The 18,757-nt window shown below is 34.5% G+C and overlaps 1 protein-coding gene across 4 annotated transcripts in view; it reads left to right on the top strand.

Moving 5' to 3' along the window:
- MBTPS2 (membrane bound transcription factor peptidase, site 2) overlaps nucleotides 1-15,039 on the top strand; it is a 37,431-nt gene extending 22,392 nt beyond the window's left edge. The window contains exons 6-12 of one of the 4 annotated variants that reach the window (XR_004134541.2): nucleotides 205-323; nucleotides 1,234-1,414; nucleotides 4,256-4,350; nucleotides 4,718-4,913; nucleotides 6,747-6,822; nucleotides 7,918-8,542; nucleotides 10,375-10,822. Coding sequence is in view for 2 of the 4 variants with exons in the window: in XM_064483325.1 (XP_064339395.1) it covers nucleotides 205-323; nucleotides 1,234-1,414; nucleotides 4,256-4,350; nucleotides 4,718-4,913; nucleotides 6,747-6,822; nucleotides 7,918-8,136; nucleotides 14,536-14,572 (923 nt within the window). In the remaining 2 variants the exon portion in view is untranslated. Of the gene's footprint in view, nucleotides 1-204; nucleotides 324-1,233; nucleotides 1,415-3,941; nucleotides 3,995-4,255; nucleotides 4,351-4,717; nucleotides 4,914-6,746; nucleotides 6,823-7,917; nucleotides 8,678-10,374; nucleotides 10,823-14,535 lie in introns of those variants that run through there. The other 3 variants (XM_064483325.1, XM_031445718.2, XR_010379540.1) reach the window with 3 other exon arrangements.
- The last annotated feature ends 3,718 nt before the right edge of the window (nucleotides 15,040-18,757 follow it).

Raw genomic sequence — 18,757 nt, 5'->3', positions numbered from 1 at the left:
AGATTTCAGTATCTGAAATGGAAGAAGCCTCTTAACTGTACATCTGTCTGCTGTACTACTAATAAGTAAATCTATCTACCTCACAGCTTCTTCTGGTTACTTTACTATTTGATCCAAATGCCTAGGTGCTATGAAGTACAGATACTTGGAATGGTATCTCTCCTGCCCCTGGTTAAGCTTATTCCTTTTTTTCTCTTTTTTCAGGTATCTGGCATAATTTCGTCCTTGCACTCCTGGGTATTTTAGCTCTTGTTCTCCTCCCTGTAATCCTCTTGCCGTTTTACTACACTGGAGTCGGGGTGCTTATCACTGAAGTTGCTGAGGTAAATAATAGATTATTTGGGGTATTCTTTCACCAGATTTTGTGATGTCATACTTAGCATTTTATGTCAGGAACTTTTACTCAAGTTCTTCTCGTATACAGAATGCTCAGTTTGTCCTGAAGAAATTATTGTAATCCTTTTAAATAGAAGAAATAGTTTAGTGAAGCACATTGGCTGTTTTAAAATGCTGAAAATAGTTTCTGTTCTGAGTTACAAAGATAATATCAAGATTTTCTACCTGTAGTTTATTGATAAAATGCATCATTTACCTTTACTGTTTATTTTTATAACTCTGCTTTTGAATCAAATGTCTTTACTCCTAAGAAATAAGAAAGATGAGGCCTAGGCTAGCCAGCCAGAACATTTTGTGGGAGTTTGTTAATGTCTTCAACTCTGTATTTCACTCCCGTAGACTCTGGTGGTATCAAGTGTTCTGTTCACACTTTGGGAAGAGGAAAATCACCTCTGTGAGCAACTGGCTCACACATTCATTATGCTGATAGTGTGTGCATATTTGGGACTGTGTTTAGATAAGGACTTGTCTCATAATTTTATCCACTGACGATACAGGAAAATGAAGTAGTCCTGATGACTACTTTCACAAAAAAAATTTTAATTAGCAGTTTGGAAAAAACTTTATCATTTTAATCTTAACTGTTAGCAAGTGGGTTTTGTTTGTTTTTCACTTGCAAAAAATTAAAAATCTTAGCAAAGTAGGAAAATAACTAATTGCTGGGTATTATTTTGTTTATTTTCTAGGACTATAAATCTTAGATTCAGAGCTGGATTATTTTCTGCGTTATTCAAAATATTCTGTTTAATTAGCTCATTGTCTTTAACTGTTATTTGCTCAGATTAAGCATAGTTTGTCTTCACACATTATCTGATTTGGTTCTGCTCTCTTCCCAAGGACTCACCTGCCATTGGACCCCGAGGCCTTTTTGTGGGAGACCTTGTCACCCATCTACAGGATTGTCCTGTTACTAATGTACAAGATTGGAATGAATGTCTAGATACCATCGCCTATGAGCCCCAAATTGGTTACTGTATAAGTGCATCAACTTTACAGCAGTTAAGCTTCCCAGTTAGAGGTGTGTATATTTTCTCAATATAATAGAATGCTTCAAGCAGCAGTACTTTCCATTCACTAATACTTAGATCAACTCTATAGATTTATTTTGTTCTAACTTCTTTTAAACAGGTCAGTAAAATAATGATAGACCTAAACTAGTAAACATTCTTCTTGGTAAGTTAGATACCAGTATATATGTTTTGTTTATTATATATTGTTACTGAACTTCTAGCTAATTTCATATTTGATTTCTAGAACTCTAGTATCTAATTCTTTCAGCATTTAAAAAACACTTGTGTTTAAGTCAGCATTCAAGCTCAACCATAACCAGCTAAATTCCAGTATTTAAATATCCTTGTGCTGTATGGATGGTGGCATGTCCAGAGCTATTTGGGATAGAGTTATTTTATGTGGCAGGAATCCAGAGGAAGTCATCTTGGTGTCCGAAAATACCCCCTTAAGTCAGATCTGTTGTTCTGTGTAGTAGGAGACAGGGTGAAGCAGGTTTATTCTCAGAAGCTGCCAAATTTATTTTTAGTTCTTCCAGCTTTGAAAAATCCGTCTCCCAACTCTTTATACAAAATCGTGGGGTCCCAAGTTATTGAAAGTATTGGAAAGTACATGTTAATGCTCACAGACTACATCTTTAAGTCAAGAAATGCCTGGGTGCGTATACACATCTACTGGGTTAAAAAAATATGATTAATTATCAGAAATAATGTTACTAAAGTACTGTGTGCAACAGTGGCAAAGTAGTAAGAATTGATTTAAAAATTTTTAAGTGAAACCTTCCATGTATAACTCATTTTTAAGAACTTTTTATTGTAAAAATTTTTCAAATATACATAAATGCCAAGAGAGTAGTATAAATGAAACCTCATGAATCCTTTTCCTAGCTTCAGCAGTTGTCAACATTTTGCCAGTTTTTTCATCCAACCTGCCTACCTTTGACAGAATTATTTTACAGCACATCCCAGGCATCCTGTCATTTCATCCATAAACTTTAGCATATCTTTAATAGATGATGACCTTTTAAACATGACCACAGTACTGTTACCGCACCTAACAAAATTAGCAATAATTCCTAATATCTAGTTGGTATGCACTCTCCTTTTTTTTTTTTAATTTTTATTTTGTTTTGTTTTTACCACTTTAATTATTTTGGGGGGGGGTTGGTGGAGGTAATTAGGTTTATTTATTTTATTTTATTTTATTTTATTTTTGTGTTTTTTAGTGGAGATACTGGGGATTGAACCAAGGACCTTGTGCATGCTAAGCATGCACTCTCTCACTGAGCTATACCCTCCCCCATCTTCCCTAGTTTTTTAATAATTTAAGTTGGATGGTCAATCTTTTAAGTTCCTTTTTAAAAAAATTTTTATTGAAGTGTAGTTGATTTACAATGTTAGTTTCAGATGTACAGCAAAGCAATTCAATTATATATGTACATACATATATATACTTTTTCTTTTCAGATTTTAAGTTTCTTTTAAGCTATAATAATTGCCCCTGACTTTCTTATATATTATTTATTTAAGAAACTGACTTATTTGTCAAATTTCCCATATTCTGGATTTGTCTAGTTATATGTTATCCACAAGATATCATTAACATGCTCAGGTGTCTCCCAAATTTCCTGTACTTGGTGGTTAGGTCTAGAGGCTTGATTAGACGCAGAATCCACTTTTGGCGGGGGCAAAAATACTTTATGGCTAGCACTCAGTACTTCATATGACACCTCATCTTTTTCCATGTATTACATCTTTTCAGTTGGGTATGTAATCCATGGTGTGTTCTTCTGTAAGAAAAATAATCATTATTTCATGCTCCTTAAGTCCTATATTATTTTCCTTAGGTTTCTCTAAATTTGGTATAATCTGTATTGAATTACAAAAGCCAAAATGACATAGTAATCAAATAAAGTTCTCTCTAACAGGATTGCTTTATTAGGATATCTGCATTTCAGATGTTTAAGGTTTGTCTTTTTCCTGTCAGAATGGAAGTGAAATTTTTCTTGAAATACTCTGCAACCCTTTCCTTATTAACTTTTTGAATATTTCACCATTATGGATCAAGTGCTGTATTTTGAAGATATTTGTTTAAAAACCTGAAGCGTATATTACTCTTTCCACGCTAAAAAAAAAAAAAAATCAATCCCAGAATAATTCTTCTTCAATATCTATTTCATCCTTAGCTGTCCCAGATACAAGTGCAGTCTACCAAGAAACTTGGAAAAAAAAAAAATGAGTAATGGGAATAAATAGTTGTCCTGTTTCTGTTGCCTTCCAAAAATGGTAACTGGATTACTGGTATGCTTGCAAATATGTGCACATCTATGGGGTCAAATTGGGCTGCCCCGGTTCTGTGGGGAGAGGCCTAAGGTAAGCCTGGAAGTGGGACAGATATTTGATATACTAGGGATGTCTCTTAGGCATCCTCTGGGTCACTCTGCTAACATCACAGCTCAGGAGTTTACCAGTAGTGGTACTGGATCAGCAGCATTAGGGCATCTAATTGTGGTTCATTAAATATTTGTGCTTGACCAGCTGGAGTTATTGCAAAATCTACTGGGACTCTGGAACTCCAGCTTTGTGAGTGGGTAAGTTTATATGAAGACAACTAACCTAGGGTAATTGCTGCTTCTTGATTTCAAATTGGGTATATCTCTTTTTGTAACATAAAATCAAACTCTGCAGCAAGCAGCCAGTAAGCTGAACTCTCAATTATACAGTTGTTTCTGAATTCCTATGCATTTTACTTAATTCGTTTTGTCTTGAAAGCAAAATTCTTATTACAAATGTACTTCTATATAATGGACTTTTTTTTTTATAACGGATTCTCATAAACCATTTCTCTTTAGCATACAAACGGCTAGATGGTTCGACTGAATGCTGTAACAATCACAGCCTTACAGATGTGTGCTTTTCCTATAGAAATAATTTTAATAAGCGTTTGGTAAGTTGTCCCTGAAGCAGTCATGCGTGCCTGATATAATTACTACAAAATAAGCACATAGAACTAAAATGGCATCTATGAAAACATCTCCCTTTTGCTTTGTATCATTTATTAAAATCTTTACATTTCACATGTTATATTTCATCTGAAAATCTTTAAAAATTTTATAGTGGTAATATCTTACTTGGCCAAAGTGGAGTACTTGAATCTAATTTATAGTAGATACACATAAATGGCATTTCCTTTATATGAACTTCGTTCCTAATATACTAGTTGATATGAAAGATATTGAAGACATGTAACTTAGTGTTGTTTTTCTTGTTGCTAAGTCATTTTTAGTATCGAATAATTAATATTTTATCCCTAGCATACCTGTCTACCTGCCCGGAAAGCAATTGAAGCCACCCAAGTTTGTAGAACCAATAAAGACTGTAAAAAAACCTCAAGTTCAAGTTTCTGTATAATACCTTCTTTGGAAACTCATACTCGCTTAATAAAAGTGAAACACCCACCTCAGATTGATATGTTGTATGTAGGACATCCACTGCACCTTCACTATACAGGTGGGTATTATTGTGGTAGACCCCAGAACATCATTAAGATGGCATATATTCTCAATGGTAGAAACTCAGTGCAAATCTTGCATTAATTTTATTTATTATATTTGATCACTTTTCAAAGTCTTGTTAACTTGTTCATATATATTAAATGAAATTTAAGTAGTACAAAAATAATCTGAATTTATAAAGCAAGATGGGGCTGAACCCCATGTCTGCCTACGGAGAGTAATGCATTTTTCCTTCATCTTTTATGTCCAAGTCACGTAGATGATCTCTCAGGTATTCTCTAAGAATTTATTAAATGTATCCAGGCTCCCAAAACAGTAACAAGAGTAGCCTACCCCAAAGAATGCCAGGAATCATAGTGCTAATGACTATGAAGTAATTTGTGTATGACACATGAATTTTATATGAATATAATTTCAAAACTGGGCCAACATAATTGTTTTAACAGTGGCACATGATTGGACTAAATAGATAGCTTCCCCATATGGCTGAAGATCATATAATCTAGCTCATTTTGTTGTACAAGATTTTCTAATGTTCCTTTTTTAATGTTTTATTGAAATATAATTTGCATATCATACAATTCACCTTTTTAAAGTGTACAATTCAGTAGTTTTTAATATATTCAGAGTTGTGCAACTATCACCACAGTCTAGTTCCAGAATATTTTCATAACCCCAAAAAGAAACCCCATACCCTTTAAGAAGTCATTCCTCATTGCTCCTCAACAGACTTCCCCCCTACCCCAGCCAGCCCTTGGAAACCACTAACTACTTTCTGTTTCTTTAAGTTTGCCTGTTCACATTTCATATAAATGAAATATTTTGTGGCTGGCTTCTTTCACTTAGCGTATTTTCAAGGTTCATCCATGTTGTAGCATGTGTCAGTACTTCATTCCTTTTTATGGCCAAATATTTCATTGTATGGACATATTACATTTTCTGTTTTCATCAGTTAATGGACATGTGGGCTTTATGTTACTCTTTAAAAACTTCTGGGGGAGGGTATAGCTCAACTGGAAGAGCACATGCTTAGCATGCATGAGGTCCTGAGTTCAATCCTCAGTACCTCCACTAAAAATAAACAAATAGACCTAATTACCTCCCCCCATAAAAAAAACAAAATAAAATAAAAGCTTCTGTCATTGGTCCATAGTCATATCCTAAGATACAACCTGGGTCATTCTTGTTAGTTTGACACCAAGTGACTCTAGAGTGCAAATATTAAATACATCCTCAACAAATGTAGAAATGTCCCTCTTTAGGGTAATTCAGAAATGTGTGCTGTGAGTTCTAGTTAATTACAAGAGTTTGGGGTTTTTTTTTTTTTAATGTTTTAAAACAAAAACAGGATTATGGAATCCACAGAATGGAAAAGACCTTAAAAATCCCCTAGTCTTAATCCTTGTTTTAACAATGAAGAAAAAACTGAGACCGGAAAGAGATCAAGTGGCATGATAGTTGGAGTGAATGTGATTTTAAGGTAGTACCTCTTCAAAAGGATAAGGACTCTTTTGATGTAAATTCTAGTGTATTTTTTAAGTCAGTCTCTGTATTTCGTAGTCATACTTGGTATATAATTAGTTTGATCTTATTCTCACCTCAAAATAAAAGACACACTGGAAAATGAATTTCCGTATTCCTCTATTTGAATTAGATATTCTACAATTTGACTGCTTTTATATGTGGGGCATATACCCTGCCTGCATATGTTGGGGAAGGGCTTCCTCAGTCAGTTTCATAGGCTAGCCCAATTTTTAGCCATATGGTAAGATTCATAGTGCTTTGCTTATCTGTATAATATTCATTGTTTCTTGTTTTTCGTTTTTAGTGAGCATCACCAGTTTTATCCCACGTTTCAACTTTCTAAGCATAGATCTGCCTGTGGTTGTGGAGACATTTGTCAAGTATCCTTTTTGGTATGAAAAATCTTTTAAAAGTGTGCTACTTGGAACTTGATCAGTCTTACCTGGAATAAAGAGCATGTATAGACCTTACACATATCAATTGCTGATAACTTAAAAAAAAGACTTTAAAGTTGAAAAAGATCATATTATACCTAGGAAGGAAGAAGTCGGAGGAGAGAGGTTGATCAGGAGGAGAGAAAGGGAAGAAACCTAGAATACAAATTGAGAGTTGAATTTATAGGTCTAAAACCTTTTAGTAAGTTTATAAAGGATGAAGACTTCAGCTGCTAATGAGGTGAATTCTCCCTCTCTGAGCCTGTTAGCTCTGACCAAATGGAGAAATGCATAAGGGAGATCAAACTGGTTTTCACTACTAAAATAGCATTCAGAGGGCAAAATCTCATGTGTACTTTAACATGTTATGTTTTCATATAAAAGGTGACATTTTAAACTTATTTTTATATAGAATTTGAATAAACTGAACAGTTTGGAAAGTTTATTTTTGTCACTTTTAGGAAAGAGTTTTCATTTCTTTCCTTAATGATTTGCCAGAAAATGAAATGGAAAACAAATGAGCAAATTAGTAACAAATGAGTTACTAAAAATGTGTACAATCAAGATTGTACTTTGTAGACTGCAGGTTTATCTCAGAAATATTTACACTATAACCTTATAGATGATAGTACAATAGAGTTTAAGGGGCCAAAATCTTTATAAATCTAATATAAGGTATATTTTGTAAGGGTCAAAAAGTAACTTTCCCTTATTTCTTACTCCTTCTGTATTCTTTTCCCTTGTATCATTAAAGGGTTAGAGTTGGGCTTCCTAGGAGTTCATTACAGATTGCCTTGGTTTACAAGTGTTTGGCCTTTATTTTACTAGCCAAGGTTTTTGGACTTCAAAATAATATAAATCATTTGTTTTAAATAGTAGAGATCTAAAAAGGAATGGCCTGTACTGGTGAGCAGAGATTTAAAGAGAGGCAGAGTCACCTGTAATCTCAAATCCAGTCCTAATAAAATATGTGCTTTTGACTCCCAGAAATGTGCTTTGCACTCAGACCTCACAGTAGGCTCCTTAACTGATTTTAACCAGGTACCTGATTTCCCTCTCAGGAGCTCTGGCTATTGTTAATGCAGTGCCCTGCTTTGCTTTGGATGGACAGTGGATTTTAAACTCTTTCCTAGATGCTACTCTTACCTCAGTGATTGGAGACAGCGATGTCAAAGACCTGATAGGATTTTTCATCTTGCTTGGTGGCAGTGTGCTTTTGGCTGCCAATGTGACCCTGGGACTCTGGATGGTTACAGCACGGTAATATTTGCATTCATCTGATAGAATCTCTGAGTTACAGTATACAATATTGAAAACCTTACTTGTTATGACATATAAAGTATTTCCTTAAAATTACATTTTAGCCAAAAACTTTGCTCTTCCTATATCCAGAGTTTCTGAACTCTGGGATGGGGGATAAACAGAAGAAATGAAAGGCATAGTCCCTGATTACATTCTAGTTTTGAAGACTGAACCTACAAACTTCAGATGCTTGTGGAACAATTTCTTAGCAAGTACAAATTTATATTAAACCATTTTTGTGTGACTCCATATCACATGGATATAATGTAAAGGAAAACAGATTGGGTGGGATTAATTGGGAAAACCTTGAAAAAGCATCGTCAATCCAGATTTGAAGGAGACCAGACTTTGGCCAAGTGGAAAGGTGAGCATTTTCTTGGCCTATATTTCTTGTCCTTTGTCTTGTTTGAAAAGTATTTTAAAATTTAATAGTGTATTGTTTTGTACTCTGACAACTGAGTTCTGATTACAAGTAAATTAATAAAATTCTATAAAAGAATCTGCTGACACAAAAGGGAAGATCTTTGTCAAATGATAAACAAAGAAATGAACAAATAGAAAGTAGGGCTTATAAAATCATGAGACATGGTTTGCCCCACAAAAGTTGCCTTTTTGATGATATATTCCCATACCCTCCCTCATTCAGAGTGAGCTACAGGAAGTATCTCTCACCTGCAGCATGTGAGCTGAGGCAGTTAGGGTTGAACCTCAGAACTGAGCCAGGTGAATCTTGTGGCATATCACAAGACAGATCACAGGCCCTTCTGCAGTCCTGGTTACCATTCTCTACAGAGCTTTAAAGCTTGGAAACCTACCGGGGTAGACCTTTTGTCTTGTGCTGCTGAAGCTATCTGGGGCTTAGCTCCTGGGTTCCTGTCTTCAAGAAGCAAGTACCTGAAGCCCTGAACCATACTCTGTCCTCACCAGTGGCTCCCATGTTTCTCTGTGTTGAGTAATTAAATACGTAGTCCTTGTTTTCCATCTTTCCCCTAAGCTACCTCTGTGGGTCCACAAAAGACTTGGTAGTACAGTGAGAATGACTGCATGTGAGTACACATGTGGATCTGCCAGAGCCTGGGAACTGACTCTTGAACCCGAAGGAGCCCCACCTATTTTGAGGTCTTTTGGGACCAGAGATGCAGCCCTGGGAGATCTGGGAATTCAATAGGCCAGCGTGAAGCTATTGGTCTTAGAAGTGTATGAGCATGGTGTTTCTTTGATGAAAAATATGTGCTTCTCTCATACACTCAAGAACATTAACAGTCATGTATCTAACTTCTTAACTAAGTGAGGTATTCCATGGGGGTTCACTTCTTTGAGATCATTGAGTTGCTGTTTAGGCACTAAAACTTTGTAATTTTTAAGGAAACTTTAGATTGCGTTGTAAATCTGCCTGTCTTCTTAAACAGAAATTGTATGTTGAATATAATTTTAACATTTTTTTTGTATGACTCAAGGTCATCAGTTATTATCACTAGTTAAAACCATACAGAGTATCAGTTTTCCTAGGAAAAAGGCATTTGTTCTATTCTTAGGCGGTCAGTCTTTCAGAATTAAAGTATATCAGCAGAGTAATCCTCAGACCTTGTTCAGGTGGTAGAGCTTAGGGAATGCCGTGAAATACATATTAATTCGATTACTGAGTGATTTAGTAATGAAAATGTATATGTGCAGGTCAGTTTTTTTGAAACAGAAAAAATTTTAACATATCAAAGCCTACTTGTTAACTTCTTTTTCTGGGTGGAAAAAAACCCCAAACACCTCGTTTTCTTGTAGCTTTTAAACACTTTGGTCTTTTGCTCCATTGGGTGAGGATTTGGGAACATTGTATTAGGATACTGAGCAGATCAGTCCCATTTTTAGAGAAATGGCCTCATTATATAAGAAAGGAAATGTTACGTGTTGTCTCTTCAGCTGGATTGTGAGCACTTCTAGGGCAAGGACCGTGTCATACTCATCTCTGCATCCCTGGCACAGTGCGTGAGACATCATAAGTACTTAATAAATGTGCTTGAATGGATGGTGATTAGTGTTAGTTATGGATTAGAAAAGCATGTTTCTATTTAAGAAAGCTGTAAAAAGTATTACTGAATATTTACTATAAATATATGTTAACATAAAAAAATAACTTAGAAGGTCTTTGTGTCCCTGGTATGTTATCATCTTTACGAAAATAATCCATTTTGGTTTCTGTAGAGCAATCAGAAGAATGAATTATTTTGAGGATCTGAAGAAAGTGTTCTGTGTTGTCACATTGTTCAGCAGTGAAACTTTTATTTTCAGTGTTCCTATTCTGCGTTGTTTACATTTTTGAGTGTTTTTTAAAGTCATCTATAATCTGTAAAGAATGTATATATTTTCAGCATCTCAGTTTGAAAAGACATGCAGTTAAACTTGACCTTTTGATATTCGTTCTTAAGGTCATTATCTGTCTAAAAGTAAATTGTAAACATGTGGTTCATGGATATGTGGCTCTCAGTCATCAGTTTGTCCAGTAGTATTTATTGAATGTCCACATCATAATGGTGCATAGGTATTTTTTCTATAGATCCTTCAACTGAGCTGTAATTCATTCTTAGGCTCTAACTTGAAGATAACAGTTGCTGGCATTTGATGTTTAGCAATAAAAGAATGTGTACCAGCATTTTCTGTTTTAGCATCTATGTATTGTCTTTTTTTTTTTTAACTTGTATTCTTTTCTGTCAAAGTTGTTCCGTTTATATACAGTACAATCTTAGATGTTTTTAAATTCTTGATTCTAAAAGCAGCCTTCAGTTTTCACTTAAGCAATCTGTATGTGAAAGTTGTTGGCAGGCAATGGAAAGAAGTCTTTTTTAAAAGAAATTCCTGTGCTCTCACTACGTTTTGGAAATAGCCTGTTCATAGATGAAGAAAGAGAACCACCATGTCTCATTTCATTAGTGTCTGACAGAAGTCTTCTCTGGGTTAGTCTATGTTTTTAGGAATTTGTGAAAGAAAGTGTTTCAGCTATGACATTTGGTTCTTCACCCTTTGCCATAGCGCTTCTTCTTTTGTCCCACAGAGCCAGCCTCCTTAAAACACACACACACTCCCTTCCTACCTCCCCCCACCTCTACCTGCCTCCCTTTCCCTCTCCCTCCCTCGCCTTCCCCCTCTTCCTCTCTTTTTAGGTTACTGAGAGCCAGACAAAATATGCTGAGAATTTAGCCCAGTTCCTGATTGGCTAATCCTATTTCACACCTCCTCTTTACCTCTTATCCTATTATACTACAGTTAAGAGCCACAAGACTAGATGACTGATTATCTAACAGCTTTATTAAGATACAATTAAATAACAGAAAGTTCACCTGTTTAAAGTGTGCAATTCAGTACAAACTAATTTTCTTTTAATAACTTGTCAAACAATAGTATATTTATGCTTTAGTGTCGAATATGTGATAAAAGAAAAAAACAGTTATTTCAGAGCTATTTTAACTTTGGAGTGGTTTTCTGCATTGGAATAGAGTTGAATAACACATTTATTTTTAAGGTAAAGCATGTGGATATACTTTATTGCCTTTTTAATCAGTGCATTTGCAAGCTACTTTTGCTGTTTAGGCCACAATAATCCATTGAATAATCCATTGTATATTTTATCAGACCATGGCAAATGAATTCAATGAATTCAATGAGGGGAAGGCCTCTATTTCAGAACCTAATGCTACAATAGATTGTATTCAGGGTAGAGGTAGGGAAAAAATGGCTAAAGGAAGTTGCAATTCTAATTACCAAGCAGATTATATTGTGTAATTTGATTTTCTATTAAAGAAGGAAAAAAACACCCTTACATCTTAGTTTTATTTAGCTAAAGATTGATGGATATTCAATAATTGTCCCTTCTTATTATCTGAATGCTTCTCAGACTTCTACTGAAGTGCTCCTGATGCTGTAGAGAAGGGAAACCCAGAAGTATCTAAGGGTAGAACCCTGTAATTGGCTCTCCATCTTATAAAATTGAATTTCACTTTATCTTAAGTTCATGTGAATTTTACATTCCATTAATCAGGCATCATAAAGTCAGTTCTCTTAAAGATATGAAACTCTAAACTGTAAAATAATTACATGCTAAGAATATTAAGATTTTCATGTCTAAAACATATTGGTAGAAAGTAGTTTATAACAGCTGGTCTGTGGACTAGTGACAGTCTATGTTGGTGTTTTTGGATCCATAGTGAAATAAAGATAATGTATATTATCTCTAATTACAAAATAAAGATAATGTATGTGTGTTGTTAAAAGGTTGCCTGCTGCCCTTTATCAAAGAGCTCTCCTTTATTTGGAGTCTGGAAAGACACTAATTTCACTTAGCACTGCCAGATTGCTCTCCAGAGTGGCTCTCTGTAACTGATACTCCTTCATTGCCAAGGCATGAGGGTTTCATGTTTCGCCACACCCTTAACCTCCACCTAAGTTACCTGACTTCCATATTCTGCCAAATCCCTAAGGTGCAAAATGGCATTACCTTTAAATTTTCATTTCTCATATTATTAATAAAGTCGTACTCCATATATTTGTTTAGCCATTTGGATTTTCATTCTGCCAGTTGCTTATTGATATCCTTTATTCAGTTTTCCATTGAGTGTCCTAAATTTTTCTTATTGATCCGTAAGAAGTTTTTGTGTATTCTAGATTAGGGGTCGACAAACTACAAGCTTGAAGGCCAAATCCTGCTTACCACCGTTTTTTGCTAATAACATTTTATTGGAACACAGCCATATTCATTCATTTATGTATTGTCTATGGTTGCTTTCATGGTACAATAGCAGAATTGAACAGTTACATTAGAGACAATATGGCCCACAAAACCTATGTTTACTATTTATTTACAGAACAACCCATGTTCTAGATATCAATCTTTTGTCCATTTTAGATGTTGCAAATAATTTTTCCCCAACTATCACCCATCTAAATTTTTATTTATGAGGTGCTTTGTTGAACAAGCATCTTCAGTTTGATGTATTCAAATCTATAATTTCTTAACTCACTGTATTTTGTGAATCTTAAAAAGTTCTGTCCTGTCCCAGAGTCACAAATAATACTCTATACTTTCTTCTATTTGATTTAGAGTTGTGCTTTCACAATGAGATCTTTAATTTCTAGAATATATGGTGTGAGGTAGGAAATCTAGGTTTATTTTTCTATGTAGAATGAACTATCTTTAAAATAGACATAATAGTATTTTCCTTTATAAGATTATTGAATAAAACAGTTTACATAAAGTTGTTAATATGGTGCCTGACATTTTCAAGTTACTGTTATTTACTTATTTTTGTATTTATTTTCAGAATACAGAATTATGACATACATTTGCCCTTGTATCTCAGTCCATACTGGTATTAGCTCTTGCCTCCTTTTGGTATGCCTTTTGGCTTCCAATGCCTTGGGGCTAGTTCTGGTTGTCCAGAGTATCTCCTGGAGCCTTAACTCTTTTAAACATTTCTTCACCCAAAGTAAACCTAAAATTATGCTTAGGATGTTGGCTAAGGATTCTGCTCATTGAAACTACTCAAAATAACCTATGTTCACGGGTGTATTCATTGATTGTAACATGGGCATTTAAATCTGGTCTCACCTAGTGAGTTGGATTTGTTGATTTTGCTCCTAAACTGACTTTATTCATTTTAGGAGTGAGTTACCCAGAAGGATCTAAAATATATTTTTTAATGTATTTTTAGATTAAAGTGCCTAGCTTCTGATTAATGAATAGAAAATGAAAAGTGGGGAAGAAAGCATAATCTTTTAAGGTTTTAAGTTTATGTATGTGCCACATTCGTATAGTATTAGTTACAAAATAGGAGATTCAGAATCTTTGTGCTGTTTGCATGTACTGTGTTTCATAATGTATAGGTTACAGCATTAAACAATATGAGACATTGCTCTAAAAAAATCAATCAATCAATCTGGTCTCACCTAAGCTATCATAACCAAGAAGGAGGCACTGTGATGAACCATTATGGGAATTCGGAGTAGGATGAACTTTGAGGACTAAATCAGACAATAGGAAGCTGTCTACTCTGTACATAGTCTGGGATATTGCATCTTGATAATCTTTTTTTTCCAACATATTTTAATTTGCATTTTTTTTAGTTAGAAAAGAGGCTAAACTTTTTTTTATGTCATTCTTTTGTAGATTTTGTATCCACATCCTTTGCCCATATTTCCCTGTAATGTTTATCACCTTGTCATCATTTAGGACTCACATTTTCATCAAGGATTTGCAAACATATTGGCCCATACCTTAGCTTCTTTAACTTTCTTACTTTATTCCTAGCGTTCTTTTCTTCCATTTCATCTACTTTGTTTCCCTCCTTTAATGGCTTCTAATTTTCTTCCTAGGCTTTATGCATCACCAGAAACCTACAATGGGAGGTAGCACTTAGCAATTTACAGAATGTTCACTTCTCCAGTTCGGGGCACCTCCTTTTCTGTTATGGAAATACCTGGGGAAAAGAGGTTGGTAATAAGGAGTTTACTTGGGGGGTAAGGAATTGGAACCGAAAGAGATAGACAATGTAATCTTTTGACCTTTATAGAAAACAGTTTATTTCTTACTAGAAAAGAAATACAGGTTCATTATAGAAAACATGTTAAATGAAAGTAAATTGTAATTGACTGAAAAATAGGATTATATTGTAGTTAATTAGTAAGCTGCTTTTTAAACTTGATAAAATATTCGAAGTATTTTTCAATGTTATTAATATTCTAATATTATTTTAATGGCTATAAATATTGCAGTGTTAAATATGCCATCATTTTCTCAATCTCTATTTCCAGGTTTTCAATGTTATAAGCAAAGCTATGAGGTGTATCCTTATAACTAAATTTTTTTGGCGTATCTATGATTTTTGATAATTCTAGAACCTCTTAAGATAATCCTGAAAGAAAAAATCTTGCTATCTTAAATTGTGAACAGAGTTTTATATTTTTATATATATATATATATATATATATATATATATATATAGACTTGTTGCATTTACTTTTTTTTCTGTTAATTGGGTAAGGAAAAATGGCATCTCATTTTAATTTGCACTTCTTTGATTAGAAAAAAGCTTGAACATTTTTAAATGTAATTATTGGCCATTGTGTTCTTTTTGTTTATCCCCATCCTTTGCCCATTTTTCATGGGAGTGATTATTGTCTTCTTACTGCTTTTCATCATAAGCTCAGCTCTACCATTTGATTTGTTACATGTGAGTATATTAAAACTTCATTTAATTATGCTTATTTTTATATTTTCATATATCATGTTCTGTCAATTTTGCCTTATGCTTTCCACCTTTCATGATATGTTTTGAAAGTCTTCTCAAGACTATCAATATTCACAAACATTTTCTTATGGTTTTGTGATTTCATTTTTCAATCATTCAAATCTTTAACCTGTATGCAATTATTTTGATGTTGGTGCAAAGAAGAGATATAATCTTGTGTTTTGTTATTCCCAAATGATTAACCAATCATCTCAAAGGAGATGGTTTCATCTTAAGAGATATTTCATACCAACCAAGATATAAATTTATATCCTTTGGAGAGAATAGCTGTAATAAGTGAAATTATCCTTATTTAATAAGAGGCAATTATTATTTTACTTTTTCAATTCAGTAATATAATGAACTGAGAGTATATCTCATGTGTTTTAATTGAACAGAGTACTTAAATCATTTCTTTTCCTTAAGGTGTTTTTATTTTTACTGAATAGTGTTTCTCATTCCTAAACAATATAGATTAGCAATCTGGAAATTATCCTTAATATATATCATTACCTAAAGATATTGTTTTCATCACCTTCTTAACTAAAGTATTTTTTGATTCTTAGATTTTCAAACTTCAATTTCTCTCTCTCTGAAATTTTAAATATTAGCTTTAAAGGTTAAAAAAAAATCTGTCTTTGAAATAGATGTCCTGGTTTTAAAGTAGGTATCTTCATCTATTTTAGACATAAAATGATTAAGTATGGAACATTGCATTTCTTGATTACTTGTTAAAATATATGCATTAATTTTAGTCATGACTTTAAATCATGAAAATAAGAGATTTGGATACTATGGATTTGTATTTTATTTCTTGTAAAATTTTAATTTTTCTATTTACAATAAATGATCAGTTTTTAAAAAGTTGGTTAAGTGTGCTTTTTTTCTCCCATTTAAAATGCTTTTCTTCTGAGATCATTGTAGTTGGTTTTTTAACTTGCCAAATTTTAGAGTATGACTCTTGCAAATATACTACTCTAAGAAATGCTTATTGGATTAAAAATATTCCATTTTCCTTGCTCATCCTCATTCTGCAGTCACTAGAACTGATACATATATCCTTTCCTTCATTTAAGAAATATTTATTGTATGCCTACTATGTTCCAGGCAATGTTCTGGGCTCTGGAGACACTGCAGTAAATAAAACAACTTTTCTGTTTTGTATTTTGAAAGGAAAAAATACCATTTATTTTTAAAACAATAAGTATATGCTGAGTACTACTAAATGTTATAGGCATGGGAAGGCAAGAGATTAAGCTAAGAAAGGTAGCAGAGCCAAATCTTAGAAATATGATAAAGAGAATGTGAAGTTTGACATAATCAAAATGAGAAGGCACTGGAAGTTTCAAGCAAGAGAGTGCTATAATCAGAATTGCATTTTGGGTGGATCACCTTGGCTGAAGGTAAAGCATAGATTGGAGAAAAGCAAGTCTGGAGGCAATGAAATTGATCAGGAGACTATTTCAGTAATCTCGGCAAGAGATGATGATGATACAGAATAGAATGGTGGCAGTAGAGATTAAAAGAGAGAAGAGGACCAACTCAAAAGTAGAATCCACTGTATTTGATGGTCACATGTAATTTATGTTCGAGAAAGAGTCAAGAAGACTTCAGATTTCTGGCTTGGACAACTAAATGATGTCAGTGACTTTAATAGAGCTAGGAACATAAGAAAATGAGCAGTTCAGTTTGGAACTCCTGAGTATGAATGCCTGGGAGGACTTCAAGTGGACCATTGGATGTACGGGTCTGGAATTCAGAAGAAATTAGTTGGTCCATGGATGAGCTGATGCACACCAAATATGTAATTGAACCCGTGGGAGTGGATAAATAGTCCAGGGAGAATGTAGAAGAATGGAAAGGAAAGAGAAGGTGTCCTAGAAGAGAGCTCTCAGGAACACCAGCATTTAGGTAAAAAGGAAGAGGAAACAGAAGGAACTTCAGAAAAATTAATAAAACCATAAGAGAGATTTTGGTATTAGAGAAACAAAGTGAAGAGCATGTGTCAAGAAGATGTCAATAATATGAGATGTGGTTGTGCCCATGGGATTTAACAGGAGTTCATAGATGAGAGAGCAGGGCAAACTGAGCCAGGTTGTACTGGATGGAGGGCATGTAGAGACTACAAGTGCAGAAAATGCCCTCAAGAAGTTCTGTTTGGAAGGGGCATTGAGAAAGAGTGTGGGACTTGTTAAAGTATGTAGTGAAAAGTTTTTGTTGTTGTCATTATTTTAGCAGTGGGAAGATCATGGTCATGTTTTTGGTGCTAATGGGAAGAACCTGAGAGAAAGAAAGATAGATCAAGGGAGGAGACGGGATCCACCGCACAAATAGAGCAGTTGCCCTCAGCAGGAGGGAATGACCTCTTGGCACAAAGTGGGGAAAGAAGAAAGATGGGTCCAAGTGTAGTTATCTGTGGGTCTGATGGAGAACCTCAGGTGAAGTTCTCCATCAAAGATCACTTGAGTCTGAAGTTTTTAGAACAGTCTTTTGAGTGAGATGGAGTCCTCACATAGCTGCAAGAAGCAGCTTAGCCAGTCGCACTTCTACATAAAACCTGCCAGCAGAGGCACTTGTGGAACAGGCACAGAGTGCTTAGCTCTGGGATAATAGCATTGAATTTCATGATTTCAAGAATGTTCTGTGTTTACCTACATTCTTAGAAAATACAGGGCTGAAGTTGAAGGGGTCCAGAATAAGGCATTGTGATTTTTTTGCTGAAGGAGTTTGAGTTCCTAAGATCCTCTATCTACCTAAAAGCAGAGCCTCCCGGAAGAACTGTTATCATAAATGGTCTCCCCAGGAACACCTCTAATCTTCTCAAACAAACGTTGTCACAAAACTATCCTATCTCCCACCTATACTCCTAAGGATCCATTTAATCTTTCCAAAGAGTTGATTATTTTTCTTAAGTGCCCTTTCTCCCCAGCTTCTAAGAAGTCATTTGTTCTTCCAGAAGTGCTCCTCTGTCCCTTCCCATCCCCTATTAGGATGGTAGGTAAGCCCTAAATTCTGTCTCCTTGAGTCACATTTCTTTGTGAACTGTGCTATGTATGTAATTAAATCTGTTTTTTTTTTCTCTTCCTTATCTGTCTTTTATCAGTTTAATTTGCAGGCCCCAAGTCATTAACCTAAGAGGGTAGAGGAAAATTTTTGCTATATGGCAGAGTGAAGGGACGTGGTATTCAAAACATACTCTCAGATGGTTCAGAGAGAGAGATTATAAAATAAAGATGGCAGAATGTTAACAATTGTTGAATCTGGATGAAGGGTATGAGGGAGTTCTTTGTACTCTTCTTGAAACTTTT

Source organism: Camelus dromedarius, chromosome X (genome assembly GCF_036321535.1).
Source record: "Camelus dromedarius isolate mCamDro1 chromosome X, mCamDro1.pat, whole genome shotgun sequence".
Classification (NCBI taxonomy): domain Eukaryota; kingdom Metazoa; phylum Chordata; class Mammalia; order Artiodactyla; family Camelidae; genus Camelus; species Camelus dromedarius.
This window is presented reverse-complemented; position numbering and strand designations above follow the sequence as displayed.